This window comes from Mycteria americana, chromosome 10, assembly GCF_035582795.1.
Source record: "Mycteria americana isolate JAX WOST 10 ecotype Jacksonville Zoo and Gardens chromosome 10, USCA_MyAme_1.0, whole genome shotgun sequence".
Taxonomy (NCBI): domain Eukaryota; kingdom Metazoa; phylum Chordata; class Aves; order Ciconiiformes; family Ciconiidae; genus Mycteria; species Mycteria americana.
In genome coordinates, this window is record NC_134374.1 from 8,416,238 (window position 1) to 8,433,346 (window position 17,109).

Below are 17,109 nucleotides of genomic sequence, written 5' to 3' on the forward strand. Positions count from 1 at the left end.
TTATCAAAATAAATTGCATTACCTGAATCCCTACAAGTCAAACTGTAGAAACTGTCATCTTCCATTTCAACCTTTCCTTGCAGCTGAAGAACAAACATGTTCTATTTCCATACTGTGTAATGGATGGCAGGGTTTCATCTGACTTGTTGTTCACATCCCAAGCGTACAAGCGATTTAGAAAATATTGGTTTTGTTACATGGAAGTTTAATAAAGTTTTGTAACACCAAAGTCTGCTGTTTAGGAAAGTTCTTTATTTCACAGAATTTCATCACCATCATTTGTTCAGAAAGGGGAAATCTATCCCACTAGTATCAAAACCGATCTTACCAACATCAGAACAGAAGGTCACTTTTCAGACTCAGTCTCATTATCGCTGCCCTCTAATAACTTAATACCAGGATTTGCTGTGAGTAGAGATTAAACCAGGCTTCTGTTGTAAAGTAAGACAGTAAACTGCAAGCGTCAGTGCTACATAATGGGAGTCAAACAGAACAGAAAAAGAAATCTACAGAAGGAGCAAGAGGAAATAAAATTAGACTCGAAGTACATCCCAGCGAAGTATCCAGAGCCATCCATTATATAATAGTATATTTGCAGAGGTAACCCTGAAACTGTGCCTGCATTCTGCAAGCAGTCCAGTGCACTTCATCAAATACATATATTTAAAGATTCAAAGAAACAGGATAACAACAGATAACAACAGAAAAGCTTTGAACACTCAGAGCTCACTTGAATAGACTAAGAAGAGTAAAAATGGATACAATTATCTAAGTAACTGAGGAAACGGCATTCTACAAAGGGAGAGGTGTAGTTTAGAATCATCTGAAGGAAGAGAATCAGTACCCACAAAAAACAACCAAAAAACCACACACAAATCACAAAGGCTAAGGGAAAAAACAAAGACTCTAGAATACGCTTCCAAAATAAAACTGACTTTAAATGGTTAAAGCATTTTTGGTCCTGTTGCTTGAAAGAAATAATCCTAAACTAGGTTCTGAAATAGGAGGAATGACCACATTTACACAGATCATACTGTAAACTGAAAGAAAACTGCAAGATATTGAAAAATACTTTAAAATCAGTAAACTGTTTAATTAACAGGAAGTACAAACAGTTGTTTTGGCACTGTACTTGAAGGAAAGCTAGAGATACACATTTTATTACCATGCTGACGCCCATACACGACATCCTAGTTGAACTATGCAAATACGAAGTTTGCAGTCCTAAATACAAGTGCAACAGGAAAGAGACCCAAGTCAGAAGTCCCCACTAGCCTTCCACCATTCTTTTAAGTATGGCTCCCAGGCCACCTTTTGCCACTTTCAGTGGGGTCAGTTCTTCTTTATTCTCAATGTGAATACTTGCACCGTGAGACACCAGCAGCTTTGCCTCCTCCACTCTCTCTTCATCGCAGGCTAAATGACTGTAATAAGAACAAGAAACCCACAGCCACAGCTGAACAGTCCAAGCTTGTAAAGAGCAATAATTATGCCTTGTCAAAACGACAGCGTGAATGTTGGGGGGGAGATACATCCTAGAACAACAAAACCACACGCAACCAACTACCTACACAGATTCCAAAGCTTGCTGTCCAGTCACTCTGTTGTCATTAAGCAACTCAAGAACGTTCCTCCTGCTATTGTCCTCGCAACATTAAGACGCTTCTTTAGATTAGGATTTGGCTCTGCAGTCAGCAAAGCTAAGGAGCACATAATCCACAGTGAAATTGGAAAATTATAATTTCCATTTGAATTGAAAGTGATAAACTAAGTCATACAATGCTCAAAAATAATCTGAAGTAATGAATTACTGCAAATGCAGCAAACGCTTTTTTCCATTTGGCATAGTATCTTGAGAATAAATGTGTGTGTTCCAGGACAATGCTGGTTTTAGGTATAGCTAAAACATACTGCTTGATCTTATTCACCACAAAACCTTGATTCCGCTGTAGACAAGGCAGAGTTTTGCCACCAGCTTCAAAGCAGCTAAGGTTTTACCTTACATATTCAAACTGATCTCTATGGTAATATCAAACACTGGACTGACTGTACTTAAATTGCAACTTACTTTCCTTAGAGAGGTGGAGAAAAGCTTCCAATATTAGTTCTTGCTTGGCAGGACAGAATAGGCCAGCCTGCAAGACCAGTTTCCTCTGACTTTCATGTCATTAGCTCGCTTTCTACCCTCTAGTGGCAACTGAACATATTCCAAATTATTACAAAAGGTGTTCTACACTTTTTAAGTAGATGTAGTAACACAACTTAAAGTAGGTATGTACAGACACACTTAGGCAAAATACTAAGTATTATTTTCTCAAATCCTTTTTCATTATATAGGGGTGTGAAGCAAGGGAGTATTTTGAGGCAATGAGAAATTTAAAAAAGAAATTGAAGTAATGGAGTTTCATTTCATAGACATTATGCTATATTAAGCAAAATAAAAATTAAAAAATTACTTACAGAGGAGTATTCCCTTCAGAGTCCCGTATATTAACAGATGCATTGTGCTGCAGAAGGATCTGTACCATTTTTAGGTTTCCTTTGGCTGCTGCTCTGTGTAATGGGGTGGATTCAAAATGGTCTGTTGCATCCGGATCAGCTCCGTTCTCTAAAAGCATGATTGCAATCTGAATACGTAGAAAGAGAAAGTAAAGGGGGGAGGAGAAGGAAAAGTTAGTACAACTAAATACTTCTTTGAAGAGCAACACCACCTCCAGTAGCATAGGCAAACATACCTCCTGCTTATTTTTGGAGGCTGCATAATGCAGGGGCGTACAGCCATTCTGATTGACAGCATTTACATGAGCACCCTTGGCAATGAGGGCTTTCACAATTTCATCACGGCCTGCCGAAGCGGCGATATGCAAGGGAGTCCAACCAGCCTACAGAGGCAAGGAAAAAACCCCACGTTATTCAAACCAGGAGTTTCAGGCAAAAAAATATGACAAAGCATAACCCCAATACAGACTTGACTACTCATTAGTTATACTGCACATATTCTTACAACTGCAAAGCTAAACATTATTGATTATCACCAGAGAGATAAGTCTGACATCTTCTCACATGCCTGCATTCAGGACCTGACAAAAGCTGCCAGTTAAATGACAGAAATCACTTCTGTTATGCAGTTAGGCACGGTATCTTGCAGGGCACTTTTGCTCCTGCAGAATTAACTGTAGTGCTTTTATAAGAACAAATAAGAGTGGCAGAAAAGGGTGTCCAAAAGTTTCTGCAATCTTTTCTATATCCTACCCTCTAATTAAACTGATGGGACAACATTTCCTTCTTTAAGGATGATCTTTAGGATGCTTCATAATGGATGTAATTATTTCAACGCTTCCTCTAGAACAGTAACAGACCATCTCCTTTGCAACTGTGAAATCACTGAACCTGTCACCTACTCTGTGATGCCCTCCCCAATAAGGAGAAATCTTCAGGGTACCTCATGATTTGGCACAACATATTTAAGAGGATCGCACCGAGATGAAGGCAACATAAAACCCCCCAACAACAACCCAAACACCTCTGGTTTTGCACCTTTGTTCATAAGAAGAGTTCTCCTAAAATTCCTTGACAATAAGCAAGACTCATCAAGCCTCATTACCCCCTCTTCCACATAAACAGTGAAATACTTCAACTTGCCTTTCTAGCGCACGCACAGTAGTAGGCGCTTTTTAAAACCTCCTAGAAACCACCCTGGATACACCAACTGACGGGAGGAGGGAGAAAAGGAAGGAAGGGACCAGGGCCAGCCGCCACCGGGAGCTGCACGTCTGCGGCTGAAACCACGACGGCAAAGGGGCCGAACAGAAACCGCGCCAAAAGTTCCCCAGGCAAACCGATTCCCAGCGCTTCCTCCGCCTCCCGGCAGCAGCCCCGCGCCCCAGGCCAGCCCCTCACAGGGATGAGGGGTCCCGGGAGGGCTGCGACACTCACATCGTCCTTGTCGCCCACAGGCACGCCGAGGTCGAGGAGGAGGTCGGCGACGTCCGTGTGTCCCGCCGAGCAGGCCCAGTGCAGCACGGTCCGGTTGTCCTGAGGGAGGGAAGAAGGGAGGGAGGGGCGGTGAGGGGGCGGCGGGAAGGGGAGGGAGCGGAGAGGCGGCTGACAGGAGCTGCCCCCCGGGGAGCAGCCCCACAGGCCGCCCGCTCTCGCCCCGGCGGGCAGGGAGTGCCGCAGCCAGCTGACCTGGTCGGCCTTGGTGGCCAGGGTCCTGTCGCGCAGCAGGTGGGCCCGCAGCTCCTCCAGACGCCCGGCGTAGGCCAGGTTGCAGACCCCCACGTCGGACACGGCACCCTCCATGCCAACCGCGCCTCGCCACCTCCCCCTGCCGACAAGGGCGGTGCTTCGGCCCGCGCGCCGGCCAATCGGAGGGACGCCGGGGCCAGCCCAGCCAATAATACCTACCGGCCTGCTCCTCTCGCTCCTCGGGCCGCGGGGGCTGCTGGGATTTGTAGTCCAAGGGGAGGAAGGCGGTGCGCTGCCGCCGGCCGGCGGGACTACATCTCCCAGGACGCCCCGCGCCCCGGCCGTGTTGTGCCTCCGTGTCGGGGCGAGGAGGAGGATGGTGACAGCGAGAGGATGGAGTCAGGTGAGGGGCGGCGGCGGCGGCGCGGGGCCGCGGAGGGGGAGAGGGGCGAGCGGCGAGCGGGGCGCGGGCCCGACCGTTGGCGCGGCGGCTGGCGGAGCGGGGGCGCTGGTGAGGGGCCAGGCCGGCGGCCCTCTCGCCCCAGGGGCCGTCAGCGGGGCCGCGCCGCGGCGCGGCGGGAGGCGCCCGCGGGGTGAGGGGCGAGGCGGGGGGTCGGCGCTTTCCGTCGTGAGGGCTTTGCCTGCCGCGGAGGGACGGGGCCCCGCGGCCTCTCCCAGGGGCGGGGGGCGCGGGGCAGAGGGGCTTCTGGCGGGCAGGTGCGGGGCGGAGGAGAGCGGCCGGGGCTCGGGGCGGCCTGAGGCGGGTGTCGCCGCCAGCCCCGGCGCGGCGGGAGGCGGGAGGCGGGAGGCTGTGGCGGCTCTCTGCGGGCTTCAGCGGTGGGAGGGTTGGGGCTTTGCGGGAGAGAAGCAGGAGACCCCGGTAGTTCTTTCCCGGCTGGTCTGAGATTTCATATGGCAGCGGGTGTGGGAGTGGGACATGGCCGCGGAGGGGGGAGGCAGCCCTCTCCTGTTGGATTTCGAGGGGTGAGAGTCCTTTAAGTCTCCGGACTCAAAAAGGGACTGTTTACTCTGTCAATGCGATGAGCGATGAGTTTTCTGACGGAGAAGACAGCGCGCAGTGTAAGAGGTTCTTCTCTGTATACAGCCTTCAGAAAGAAGGTTATCACGTTTTTTAACAACAGCTTGCGCTAGCCTGCAGAGAAGGTGTCTCGTCAGTGCTTGGTAGCACTGGCCCTTGGGTGCTCGAATCAGGGGGTGGTGTAGCTCCATCTCACTTCTGATTGCTATAATGTATATTTTTACATGTTTGTTTTTTTTTTTTTTACCCGATGATTATTCATTCTTTATACTGTATATGTGTGCACTTACTTAAAGAGTAAAATATAATAGTGTTTGCTTTCACTTCCAACTTCTGATTTTTTAGCAGTATATTCCTTAAGATTGGTATGTAAAAGAAATGATTTTACATTCATTTTTACACTTGAAGGCCTGTTTTCCTCTTCCAACAAAGCTTGCTTTAATTAATTATCCAAAATTTGTTTGAATGGTCTTCTTTAAGTAGTATTAATTATTATTTGTTATTTTACAGTAAATAGTCTAGCATTGAGTAATAACATTCATGCATCTTTTATTTTAAAGTGTTTCAAATCTCCAGTCAGGAATGTAAAACCCAGTCTTGCTAACACTTTTCACATGCTTCCCATTAAGCACAAGGACATAATCGCTCGAGCGGCAGTATTTGTACATTTAAGATCAGGCATGGGCACGTATGCTGTGATGCCTAAATTGTTTTTCCCATCTCTCCTTTCCTTGAATCGAATCTTACTCTCACTGCAGTCATCCTGCACTTCTGCTACTGGCTTCAGTCAGACTGCTTATAATCAAGGTGTCAGCCATGTTATTCTCTGAGCGCTCGCTGAGGATCAAAATAAACCCCAGCCAAGACATTGGCTGTTTCAGTGTCAGCACAGCTTGTTAAAGGAAAAGAGTAAACGCAGCTGGCAGCACCATTCGGGAGACCCAAAGACTGCAAAGACTAGCTACAACTAGTTCAGTCTAAGAACTCTAAGTTGTGCATAAAAGAACAAAGGGACAAAATGGAGTTTGAATTTTGTGTATTCCTGTTCAGTTTTATCTAGGTATGAAAACCAGATCACTATTTTGTCAGACTACTTAGAAGAATTCCCAGAAACTGATGAGCCAGTGTGGATTCTAGGAAGGCAGCACCACCTAAACACAGGTATCTTTAGAATGAAAATTCATCTGTAAAATCTGTAGAGCATTCATTGATTCACATGCAGCAGCAGCTCCTGATTTCCTTATGTTCTCTAAATGTCTCATGAGAGAAGTTTATTTTTCTCCATCAACAAGAAACCAACTATAAGCAGCGGTATTTATCCTAAAATGAAACCAGAAGTTTACCAATGTACTTTCTACCATAATTCATGCAAAGAGAGCGTACTTGTAGTAAAGGCCCGTCAGGTATGAGGCTGGTCGCGTCTCAACATCAAATGCTTCAGAAATAGATAAGTAAATAACTTTTGGGGAATGTTCAGTATTACCAATGTTATTTTCCCTTGAGGGATGCTGTCTGCAGCCTGTTGTTTGCAACTAAAATGATATTTCAAAAGAATAATAGTAATAATAATAATAATAAAATTAATCTAGGGCACGTACTGTATTTTGATGAAAATAAATATGTGACCTATAAGTCATAGCAGAGTGATGTATTGAGATATCATATAAAAATAAGATTTCAGAAATGAGCTTTGCTCCTTGGGGAGAAGACAAGGGCATCCTGCTGCATTACATGTCAAAGGCAGTGGCCATCAATGCAGGCATGGTTCAAGGCAGCCGAGGGTGCCGCATACAGCCTTGATTGGCTGAAGGATCTCTTGAAAAGGCCAGTCGTTCTGAGCCATGGCTCGGAGAAAGTGCAGCAAATAAGATTCTTAAGAATTCTTCAGAGCTTTTGGGAGAATTCTGTAAGTCCATGTATTAAAAAAAACAAAAACAAAAGAGACAGATTTAATTAAATTTAGTATTATTAACCTTTTCTTAAGATGACTTTGTATTGGGTTTGGAAGTAATGCATAATTCCATGTTGGTTTGCATGTAGAAATTCTTCACCTTTCTTAACTTGCTTTACCACCTCTTTCCTGAGGACATAGTTCTCCATAGTTGTTTCATTCAGGCTGGGCAGAGTAATTCCAAACACCTTGTAGAACTTCACTGGCTAACGATTATTTCATCCTTAATAAGTTAACTTTTAATTACCAGTCTACAAAAGCTCTCAGTGTTTAAACAGCTAAAAAATGTTTGAGTGTTAAGGGTCTTATATGTAAAAGCTAACAGCAGTCTTCCATGTACTCTATATATTGACCGTACAGGGACAATTAGAATTTTTCAGTTGTAAAAGTTTGTTTTAATAATTTCTTTCCTCTTAAAAATATTCCAGACAAATCTAAGTTATTGCTGGATATAAGTGCTCGTCTCTGGTTTACGTACAGAAGAAAGTTTTCGCCTATTGGTGAGTATGCAGTAGACGAGCTGCCTTGTTATAAATCAGATAGCAGGATTAGTGATGTTATCATGGACTGAAAAATGATTTTTATAGTATTAGAACATTTTGAGCATCATTTTAAGTGTTTATGCAAACAAAATATTAAAGCTATTAAAAACTGTGTTTACTTGTACCTGCATATAATCAGGTCTTCATGTTTGTAGAGCAAGCAGTAAAGTTAGACCAGCAATATGGAAAGAGAAGGTCTTGCTCAGTGCCTTTTATCCATAGGACACTTGTTAGAGGTTTTTATCTCTGCAAGTTTCTCTCTGGCGCTGCACTCAATTTAAAGCCCATATTGATTGTAATGAACTTTTTTAATAGGAGGCACTGGTCCTTCGTCTGATGCTGGCTGGGGATGTATGCTGCGGTGTGGGCAGATGATGCTGGCACAAGCACTGATCTGCAGACATTTAGGAAGAGGTGAGTACTGTTACTGAGTGAACTTTTGTGTAGTTTGGAGACCGTTTAATTTTTGTTGTAGTTTTCCATAGAAGCACAAAACCTAAATTTATTAATGAAACTTTCTTTGATGCCCTGATAGAAGTTACTAGTGAATTATCCTTGTCTGACAGGGTGAAATCACGCCAGCCTTAAGCAGAGAAATAGAAATAGAGGGAGGACAAATAGGGAATCCCATTGTCATTATTTTATAAATCTTTTTGAGGAATACCCAAGTTGAGGCCAAGGGAATACCTGCCGCCATGGGCCTGAGTTCTTACCCTGCTCTTCATTGCTTGCATAGCCACCAAATGTTCGCACACAGTGACTGTGTGAATAGTGACGTAGTGATAGACATCGTACAAAGTACTTCACAGACCACTCGCCCATCACCTGAGGTCCAAACCCCACAGCAGAACCCATTAGTGCAAGCTCTTAAGCCTCCATCAGCACCTCACATCCCAGGTAAGTATCATAGGTCAGGTCTGTGTGTAGCTGCCATATCAATTAAATTATTACTGTTAGGTCTGTAATCCTTTGACTATTGTGCCGTGGTTTCTATGGCAGCGTGCTTTGTGGATTTATGTACTTTAATGACTGAATCCACAGAAGGATTTATCCATTTGAATAACTGAGTCCACAGAACAGAGGTGCAAAGATTTAGCTGAAGGAGTAGGCAAACAAACAAATTACCTGAGAAAAACTAGAATGTAAACTTGCAGCATGTAGCTACTTCCTAGTATCAGCCCTATGTATGCGCTTCTCTGTCAGTAAATGGGAGGTAACTACTGTACGTTAGAAGCAAGAGCATACGTGGCAAAGCTGTGTTTTGGATTTTGCTGTGGGAGAGGGCCAGCGCCGTGTTTGGACTTTGCTTTATGGATCTTATATCATTATCTGATGTACGCTTACAAATCTAACAAAATCTAAACAGAGCGTGTAGTTTTAAACAATCTTGGGAGCTCACATCCAGCAATAGCTATCAATTCTGAGCAGTGATCACTCAGAATATATTTGCAGTTGACATTTTTATTTTGTTTTCCCAGTTTTCACAATCTAGCCTGTGGTGATAAAGGACAGCTAGATAATAAATGACAAGCTGTGACTTCTAGGAACTCTAAACAAAATGTAAATGTTAGAGATGAATTGTACATTAGTCTTTTAACATCTCATTGTATGGCTTTCTACTATCTAGAAATTTGATCAGGACGATGGAAACATTATTATTTTTTTAATCTGTATAACTTTTTCCCTGTAAGATTGGCAATGGGAAAAACACAAAAAACAACCAGAAGAATATCATAGAATCTTACGGTGCTTTCTAGATAGAAAAGATTGCTGTTATTCCATCCACCAAATGGGTAAGAACACACATCAACTTTTTTTTTTCCCCCCACTGAAATTCCTACTGTGTTGAAACTTTCTAATTTGAAACATGTTAATTCAAAATTTTAAAAAAGTGATTATGAAGACAATGTCTATGTTTATATATAAATAAAAATGCATGCAAATGAGTACAAAGTATAATAATTCAGAAATGTTATTTACTGAGACCTAAATAAATCTGTATTCTAGAATCTAGCTCTTGATAAAGTATGTAAGCCTTGGGCACCAGAGTTGATAGTATTAAAATAGAAAGTCACAAAGCTTATTGCTGTAATTTGTAATAAAGGACACTAACATTTGTAATTCTCATTACAGTTTAGAAACTTTTTGTAAAGGACCTAGCAGTCATTAAGGTTTGAAAAGAGCATAGATTGAGAAAATAACTGTTGTTGCTAAATACAGTTTGCAATTGCTCTAGTATCATAGAATCATAGAATTGTTTAGGTTGGAAAAGATCTTTAAGATCATCAAGTCCAACTGTTAACCTAACACTGCTAAGTCCACCACTGAACCATGTCCCTAAGCACCACATCTACATGGCTTTTAAACTCCTCCAGGGATAGTGACTCCACCACTTCCCTGGGCAGCCTGTTCCAGTGCTTGACAACCCTTTCGGTGAAGAAATTTTCCCTAACGTCTGATTTAAACCTCCCCTGGCACAGCTTGAGGCCATCTCCTCTTGTTACTTGGGAGAAGTAGCTCCTATCACTTGTTACTTGGGAGAAGAGACTGACCCCCACCTCGCTACAACCTTTCAGGCAGTTGTAGAGAACGATAAGGTCTCCCCTCAGCCTTCTCTTCTCTGGGCTAAACAACCCCAGCTCCCTCAGCCGCTCCTCATAAGACTTGTTCTCCAGACCCTTCCCCAGCTTCCTTGCCCTTCTTTGGACATGTATGTTGAAATATTAGTAGGTCATGCTATTTAACACACATTGTGACCAGATTCTCTGTGTTCTTTTTTTTTCCTCTGTGTGTGTTTTCCCTCATAAAACAGCACAGATGGGTGTCGGAGAGGGGAAGTCAATTGGAGAATGGTTTGGACCAAATACAGTTGCTCAAGTACTGAAGTAAGTCAAATCACACTAGCTCATTCAGAGCGTACTCCCCTGGGGCAGCCAAGCTCAGACACCAAGATAAGGCCCAAGACACAGATTTAAAGGCTGATCTCCCTCTCTCTCAGAATCAGGAATAGTTAAGCCATGTGTTTGCAAGTACAGCGTGGGCCACGGTGCTGTAGCCCAGTGGGCAGGCACTGAGCTGGGATTGGGCGAGTTCTAAATTTTAATACACCAAGAGCCTGGGGAAGACCTGCAAAAAGGTCTCCCCTGCTATGCCGCCTACTTGCCCTAACCAGTAAGCACTGGAGACATATATTCCTTTCCACAAAGTCGCACAGCTTCGACAGGTCGGGAGTGACACCACGCGGATTAGAGTGGTGGTATGAAACATCAGAGCGAGGCCGTCCAGGCCAAGGAGGGAACTGAACTGCAGTTCCTCGCTGTCTGAGCTGCAGTTCTGCCTGAAGGCTGCTGTATAAAACGTGGGCAGCTCCTCCTAGTCTAGAAGCCACACTTGAAAGAGTTGACTTTGCTCCGTTTCTGAGGGATAGGTGGAGGTGCCAAATCTCAAGGGGAGGCTAGACTGCAGGTCCTGAGTACTCAGCAGCAATTCTTTGCAGCCCTGGGACAGGCACACATTCTGGAGAGAGGGGGGGAGAGAGAGAGAGAGGAGCTAAAGCATACCCTGGCCTCCAGCTCTTTTCACTTACAAATTCTTCTTGGCTTAGTGCTCGCATACAGGTTTTTCTGGCTTATTTTAGGCAGCTGACTCTGCCTGTGCAGCTTAAGAGTGTAGCTCCTTTCCTCAGAGTTTTGGATTTCACACAAGTGGACAGAGACCTGTGTGCTGTAATGCCTCCCTCCTAACTTTTGGGTGCCGAAAACCTTTAGCTGATCTAGCTTTTAACGCCCAGAGTCTGCTGTCCACATGTGCACAGAAGTAGTTCCACTGGATTTAGTGGAACTTCTTAAGCAAAAAGTAATGTGCAAAACTGGCACAGGAATTTTTTCCTTCTCTAGACAATGCCAAGCACAGTGGGCAGGATCCCATTGCGGAGGCTGTTAAATGCAATAAAAAACAATAAACCTAATTATGTGGTTGAGCTGTTACTATCACTGCATTTGGCAAAAGGACAAAACAGCTTTCACATGGTACAGTGTGTGTGCTTTTCCTGGTACCACTCAGTATTTATTTTTCTAAATATACTAAACATTAAATATTCAAAGTTATCTTTTTGTTACATGGAGACTTAAAAAAAAATCCAACAAATATGTTTTTCCAAAGAAACAATTTAATTTTTTTTACTCAAGAACCATCTAATTGCCCTGAATGGAAAGCTACCCTCGTGGTCCTAATTAGTTTGTATTATTACCTTAATGTTTTCTAGGAAGCTTGCTTTATTTGATGAATGGAATTCATTAGCAGTTTATGTATCTATGGACAATACAGTGGTCATTGAAGACATCAGTAAGTGAAACATTAGTTCTCTGGTTACAGTTTTTCATTTGACTCCCCTTTCCCGAATGTATCCAAATATGAACAAAATACTTTTGGGCCATCCCTACTTGTTCCCAAGGTAAGAGAAGGAATAAAGGAAATACAAACTCAGTTTTTGGGTGTCCAAAAGTTAAGTTAGCACAGAACGGTGTAGGCCTTCTTGGTGGCCAGCTTACATACCATGCAGTTTGGCAGAAGATGGAGTTTGGTCTGTGTTATCTAAACTCCTATCCCAGGAATGCAATGAAGTTGCAGGTTGTAGAAATACAGAGAATTGTTTTTAATACAAAGTTTTCCAAAGAGATGTGCTTTTGTCAGGCGAAAGAGAAACCAGTGGCAGATCCTAGAGAAACATGGCCAGGCTTAATTTTCAGGTGTAGGAAAGGTGGGTTTACAAGCGGTATTTATACACAGTGTATTTCTACTTTAGTCCCTACTTCTGCTTATTTTATGTTCACATCATTGGAAGTGAAGAGTTCCCTGAAGAGTTTCTAATGCTATAATCTCTGCCACTTTCCCTGACATTTTATGGGCAAAGTGTGACAGTATTAATAATGCTAGTAGTAAATGTAACTTCAGTCTCCAATTTTCATCCCCCAGTTGTTTATCTCGTGTCTCACTCACGTGCCAGCACGTACTCTCTCTGCTAGAATTACTTCTACTAAATGGTTATGATTTCCATGCCCTGCTCCTTTTGTCTTAAAACAGGGGCTCTGTAAAGATGTCTGGCAAAGTAGCTTAATTCATGACTGAGAGGAAGATCTGCTCTGTGTTCCTTTGTGCATTCATTGACTTCTGTTCTTATTCCCACAGAGAAGATGTGCTGGTCGCCCCCCCAGAGCAGCGGCGCTGCCCACAGCAGCGCCCATTTGCACAGAAGTGCTCTTGGCCGAAATAAGAACACAGCAGGATTCTGCACAGGCTGGAAGCCCCTCTTGCTTATTATACCTCTACGGCTAGGGATAAATCACATAAATCCAGTATATATTGATGCGTTTAAAGTAAGGGTGTTTTCAGTGAATTGTTTGTTATTGTGAAATAAGTTCAGGTATCTGTTATATCAGTACACAAATCAACTACAGGTTCATTTTTCTCCCTTTGAACTCCTAGGAATGCTTTAAGATGCCACAGTCTTTGGGAGCATTAGGAGGGAAACCAAATAACGCCTATTATTTCATAGGATTTTTAGGTAAGGAAAAAAGACACTTATTCCAAATATGCACATGATCTAAAGAGAAAGGGTTTTTTTTGGAAGGGGAAATAGTAAGCAGTTTAAGCATGAGAATAAAGTAGAAGAAACAAAGAAACATACCTCATATACTTCAGGAACAGTGTGATATCATCCTTACAGGAATGGAAAAGCAGCAGCAGAGCTTGACGTAAAAACGAGTAATGATAAAAGCAAGAACAGCACACTGAGAATAGGCGATAGCATTCGACAAGTGTCAAATGTTACTACTGCTAAAATACTGAATTTTCCTAATCATTAATGCTTCCTAATGAAGGGTGTCTTGTTTTATTCTTTTGCTTCAGTTTTCTTATTTTCTCGTATTTCAAACTTTCTGATAGCAGTATCTTTTTCACCTTCTTCCCTGTCTTCCTTTATCAATTAAAGCAATAGTTAATACTAGATTCAGTCTTTCAGATCTCACCCCAGTTTGATCCATAATTTTCTGGATATTTTGTCTTCCTTTTGTAAAACCTGAACTGTTTCAGTCAGCCCTCTTTGTTCCAATTTCTGAATCAATGCCTAATGGGATTACAGATTGCATTTGTGGTCATCCTGTACTTTTTGATCTGTGGAACATGAGGGATTACGGCAGTTGACATTTTTAAAAAATGTACTGGAACTCACATGGAAAAAGGAAAGTATGCGACACAGGTAGACCAAACCAACCACAAAATCGACAGTAATAGGTCACAACAGAAAATTATACTAAGTACCCTGTGGGAAACTATTGTGTCTAACTTTCCAGTTCTCTTAAAGACCCCCTAGCTAGAAAGCGATGTTGACGGTGATGATAATCTGATTTCTATTTTACAAGTCTAATTAAATAAGTGCTTATTATTTATAATAATTTATTATAAGTGCTTATTAAAGTCTCTTGCTTATTATCAACGTATGGATTTTACCCATACAGGCAATGAGTTGATCTATTTGGACCCTCACACCACCCAAAGTTTTGTAGATTCGGAAGAAAATGGCACAGTTGATGACCAGAGCTTCCACTGCCAGCAAGCCCCACACAGAATGAAGATCATGAATTTGGACCCTTCAGTAGCTTTAGTAGGTGTTAGGAAATAACAGATGTGTAGACTTTATTTCAAAGTAATACCTCTCTGTATTGGTAAGGGCAGTAATGCATTTCCTTGAGCAGAATCGAGATCACAGGGCAGTCTTCTACGATCTAAAATTCAACACGTGGTATTTATGTATTAACTGCATAGGATACATTAATCTTAGGTGAAGCAGGGAACTGGCTGTTTGTATCCTGGGGAGCCACTTCATTTTCTTTACTGAGCAGCATTTACCTCTTGCAAGAAGTATTTTGAAGGTCAAAGCAAGGGGCTGAATCAGGTTTCCTTATTTTATTCCATCACTGCCATATATGCATGGTCACTCTGGACAAGTTACTTAAGCTTAACTTATTTTATATCATAATTTACAAATCTTTAAATGGAATTACTTGTAGAAGTCATCCAGTATGCGTCACAAGAATATGGTGGTAGTTGAAGAAATTAAATCTGATCCTGTGCCAGTACCCTTTGGTTGGGTTATGGGTGATTGTCACTTTGAGACGTACGTTTCTAAAGCTTTAAACAATGCGTAAAGATACCACAGCATCCTTCACTCATTAACATATTGTTATGATTTACTACTACTACTGTATATATTTTTTCCTTAGGGTTTCTTTTGCAAAGAAGAGTGTGATTTTGATAACTGGTGTAGTCTTGTACAAAAGGTAATAATAGTATCTTTATTTGCTCTGTATGAAATAATGTATACTTTTATTTTTAAAAAAATGAAAATTCCCATTACATCTTTCCCTGCATGCAAATTAAATGAGCCGTAGAGAAGAATGCATTAACGCATCAGAGTAAGCCAATACTACCGAATTGCTCATCAGAGCTTGTTCAGCATTTTGACAGCCATGAACCCTGCCGCTTGGAAAATGAGTGTAAATATATACCCTTAAAAAGTTTTTCTTTTTTTAGCACAACGGTGTTACTGGCTGAAACTTAGTAATTTACTGAGAAATAAATGTTAAATTTAAATAAATGTTAAATTAAAAAAAAAAAAAGGCTAAGGAAAGCAGTTTGTAAATAACTGAAATACAGGCTATGATGTAGCTTACCTGATTGAAGAGGAGTGGAATTTGGCTTCAATAATAACTTGTTTCTCCTGATCAAAACCTACCCTTCAAAATCTGTTGGTGTTTTGGAGCTGATAGATGTGGCTTTTGTTCCCATTGATCAAGAGAAAATCTGAATACAGAGAGGTCCATGCAACTAATTTTCTTTTAAAAGACAGAAAATACTGTACGTTCTTGGTGTCTGTTTGCTACATGTAAACAAAATTATAGGTGTATGGATGTCAAAGCTAATTAGAACACACGGATAACTTGTAGGACAGTTCAAGAGATCCGTCTTCCAGGTGTGTTTTCAACTAGGAAGATACTACAGCGATCTGTGAGGCAGTGATTCATAATGGCAGGTATCTGAAATAACAGGCTTTCACTGTATATCTGCATAAAGCCTTTGGTTTTTGGTAGACGTAATTAAAAATGTTAATTAAGCAGGCATTTTTTGTGTTTGAAGGTTCTCTTGAGGCATCTTTTAAAATGAAAGTATTCTGTCCTCAGGAGATTCTAAAGCAGCAGAGTCTACGGATGTTTGAGCTGGTCCAGAAGCACCCACCACACTGGCCTCCTTTCATACCTCCGACAAAGCCAGAAGTGACGACTACAGGAGCAGGTGCGGTACCAACTGAAAGTACTGTTGTGCGGCAGCATGTTCCTCATTAGCAAACAGAATAATAATTACAGGTGGAATAACTACGCTTTCCGAAGCATTAAGCAATTGCCACGTGATGAAATGCCTCATTCTTACAGAGTATCAGACAGCCAAATAGGCCATGTAACAATTGCTAGCACAGAGAGAGAGAGAGATATATATCTTTTAAATCTTACAAAGTACTTTGAAGGACACGTTCCAGAGAAGTAGGTTTTTTGGTTTCTGTTTTTAAGTAAATGAAATCAGGCATGTCTTTAGATTCTAAATTTTTTTTTTTTTTTCAGAACTCATTGAATCTACTGACAAGCTATTTGAATTGGAAGAAGAATTTGAAATCCTGAGTGTATGAAGGAAACTGTGGTGACCCTTCTGAGTATTGAACATATTGCTACTATTATTGCGTTGACTTAAATCAGCCATGTTAGCCCCAAAGTGCCTGAAATTACAGATAACAGAGCACAAAAACCCAGTAGCATCCAAAACTCCAACAGCAACAGTTCCTGCTGTCAAAGAGCTTCCCCAGATGGAAAGGCAGTAAAAGATCTTATAAGAGCCTTAAAGGGAACCGCTTTTTATTGTGTCTTTCCTGAAGACAGATGGACCTTTGAGATTAAGGCAAAAATGAGTGTATCACTGGGCTGTATGTTTGGAGAAAGGGATAACACCAAATGGATATTTCTTGCTCTCACATAATGCAATAGTTTAGTTCTTTCAAGCAAAACAGTTTTCAGTTAAGGAGGATGTTTACTTCTGTTCCCTCCTGCGGGCTGCATCACAGAAAAAAATACATTGTCTTGTTTAAAAGATCGACTGGATCAGAAGAAAATTGTTTCCTTGTTAAATATTTTAACATGTATTTGAGCAACCACACTTTATTACAAAAATGTTTCTGTAAAAGGAACTGTCTAATGTATACGTTTTGCAATAGCCTTCCTGTTTCTGGGAAACCTCAAGAGGAACAGGAGACTCAAATAGTTGATATAGATCACAACCACTGTTAT

General features: G+C 41.8%; 2 protein-coding genes across 5 annotated transcripts; one reads left to right on the plus strand and one right to left on the minus strand.

The window, feature by feature from the left end:
• Positions 1 to 1,069: 1,069 nt before the first annotated feature.
• PSMD10 (proteasome 26S subunit, non-ATPase 10) lies at positions 1,070 to 4,350 on the minus strand. Of its 2 annotated transcripts, none has more exons than XM_075513128.1 (5): positions 4,189 to 4,348; positions 3,937 to 4,035; positions 2,736 to 2,882; positions 2,461 to 2,627; positions 1,070 to 1,424 (listed from the first exon to the last, which is right to left on the minus strand). In XM_075513128.1, exons 1-5 carry the CDS (start codon positions 4,300 to 4,302, stop codon positions 1,271 to 1,273), a joined length of 681 nt encoding a protein of 226 aa, XP_075369243.1. In that variant the 5' UTR covers positions 4,303 to 4,348; the 3' UTR covers positions 1,070 to 1,270. The 2 variants fall into 2 exon arrangements, with proteins under 2 accessions (XP_075369243.1, XP_075369244.1); XM_075513129.1 differs by lacking the exon at positions 1,070 to 1,424 and adding an exon at positions 1,451 to 2,197 and having other exon boundaries at positions 4,189 to 4,350.
• A 102-nt stretch (positions 4,351 to 4,452) lies between these two features.
• On the plus strand, positions 4,453 to 16,894 carry ATG4A (autophagy related 4A cysteine peptidase). 3 transcript variants are annotated; one of them, XM_075513124.1, is made up of 13 exons: positions 4,453 to 4,591; positions 6,278 to 6,388; positions 7,607 to 7,678; positions 8,036 to 8,134; positions 9,412 to 9,513; positions 10,533 to 10,605; positions 11,985 to 12,064; positions 12,908 to 13,095; positions 13,205 to 13,283; positions 14,236 to 14,381; positions 15,001 to 15,057; positions 15,958 to 16,069; positions 16,393 to 16,894. In XM_075513124.1, exons 1-13 carry the CDS (start codon positions 4,582 to 4,584, stop codon positions 16,455 to 16,457), a joined length of 1,194 nt encoding a protein of 397 aa, XP_075369239.1. In that variant the 5' UTR covers positions 4,453 to 4,581; the 3' UTR covers positions 16,458 to 16,894. The 3 variants fall into 3 exon arrangements, with proteins under 3 accessions (XP_075369239.1, XP_075369238.1, XP_075369240.1); XM_075513123.1 differs by lacking the exon at positions 4,453 to 4,591 and adding an exon at positions 8,379 to 8,617 and having other exon boundaries at positions 6,321 to 6,388; XM_075513125.1 differs by lacking the exon at positions 4,453 to 4,591 and adding an exon at positions 8,457 to 8,617 and having other exon boundaries at positions 6,321 to 6,388.
• Positions 16,895 to 17,109: the final 215 nt, after the last annotated feature.

Coding starts and splice junctions, on each gene's coding strand:
- PSMD10 (XM_075513128.1), bottom strand. CDS start 4,302: ATGGAGGGTGCCGTGTCCGACGTGGGGGTCTGCAACCTGGCCTACGCC. Junction 4,036..4,188: donor TGGCCACCAAGGCCGACCAG/GTCAGCTGGCTG, acceptor TCCCTCCCTCAG/GACAACCGGACCGTGCTGCA. Junction 2,883..3,936: donor CTGTGGGCGACAAGGACGAT/GTGAGTGTCGCA, acceptor TTGCCTCTGTAG/GCTGGTTGGACTCCCTTGCA.
- ATG4A (XM_075513123.1), top strand. CDS start 8,070: ATGTATGCTGCGGTGTGGGCAGATGATGCTGGCACAAGCACTGATCTG. Junction 13,096..13,204: donor TATATATTGATGCGTTTAAA/GTAAGGGTGTTT, acceptor TTGAACTCCTAG/GAATGCTTTAAGATGCCACA. Junction 16,070..16,392: donor AGTGACGACTACAGGAGCAG/GTGCGGTACCAA, acceptor TTTTTTTTTCAG/AACTCATTGAATCTACTGAC.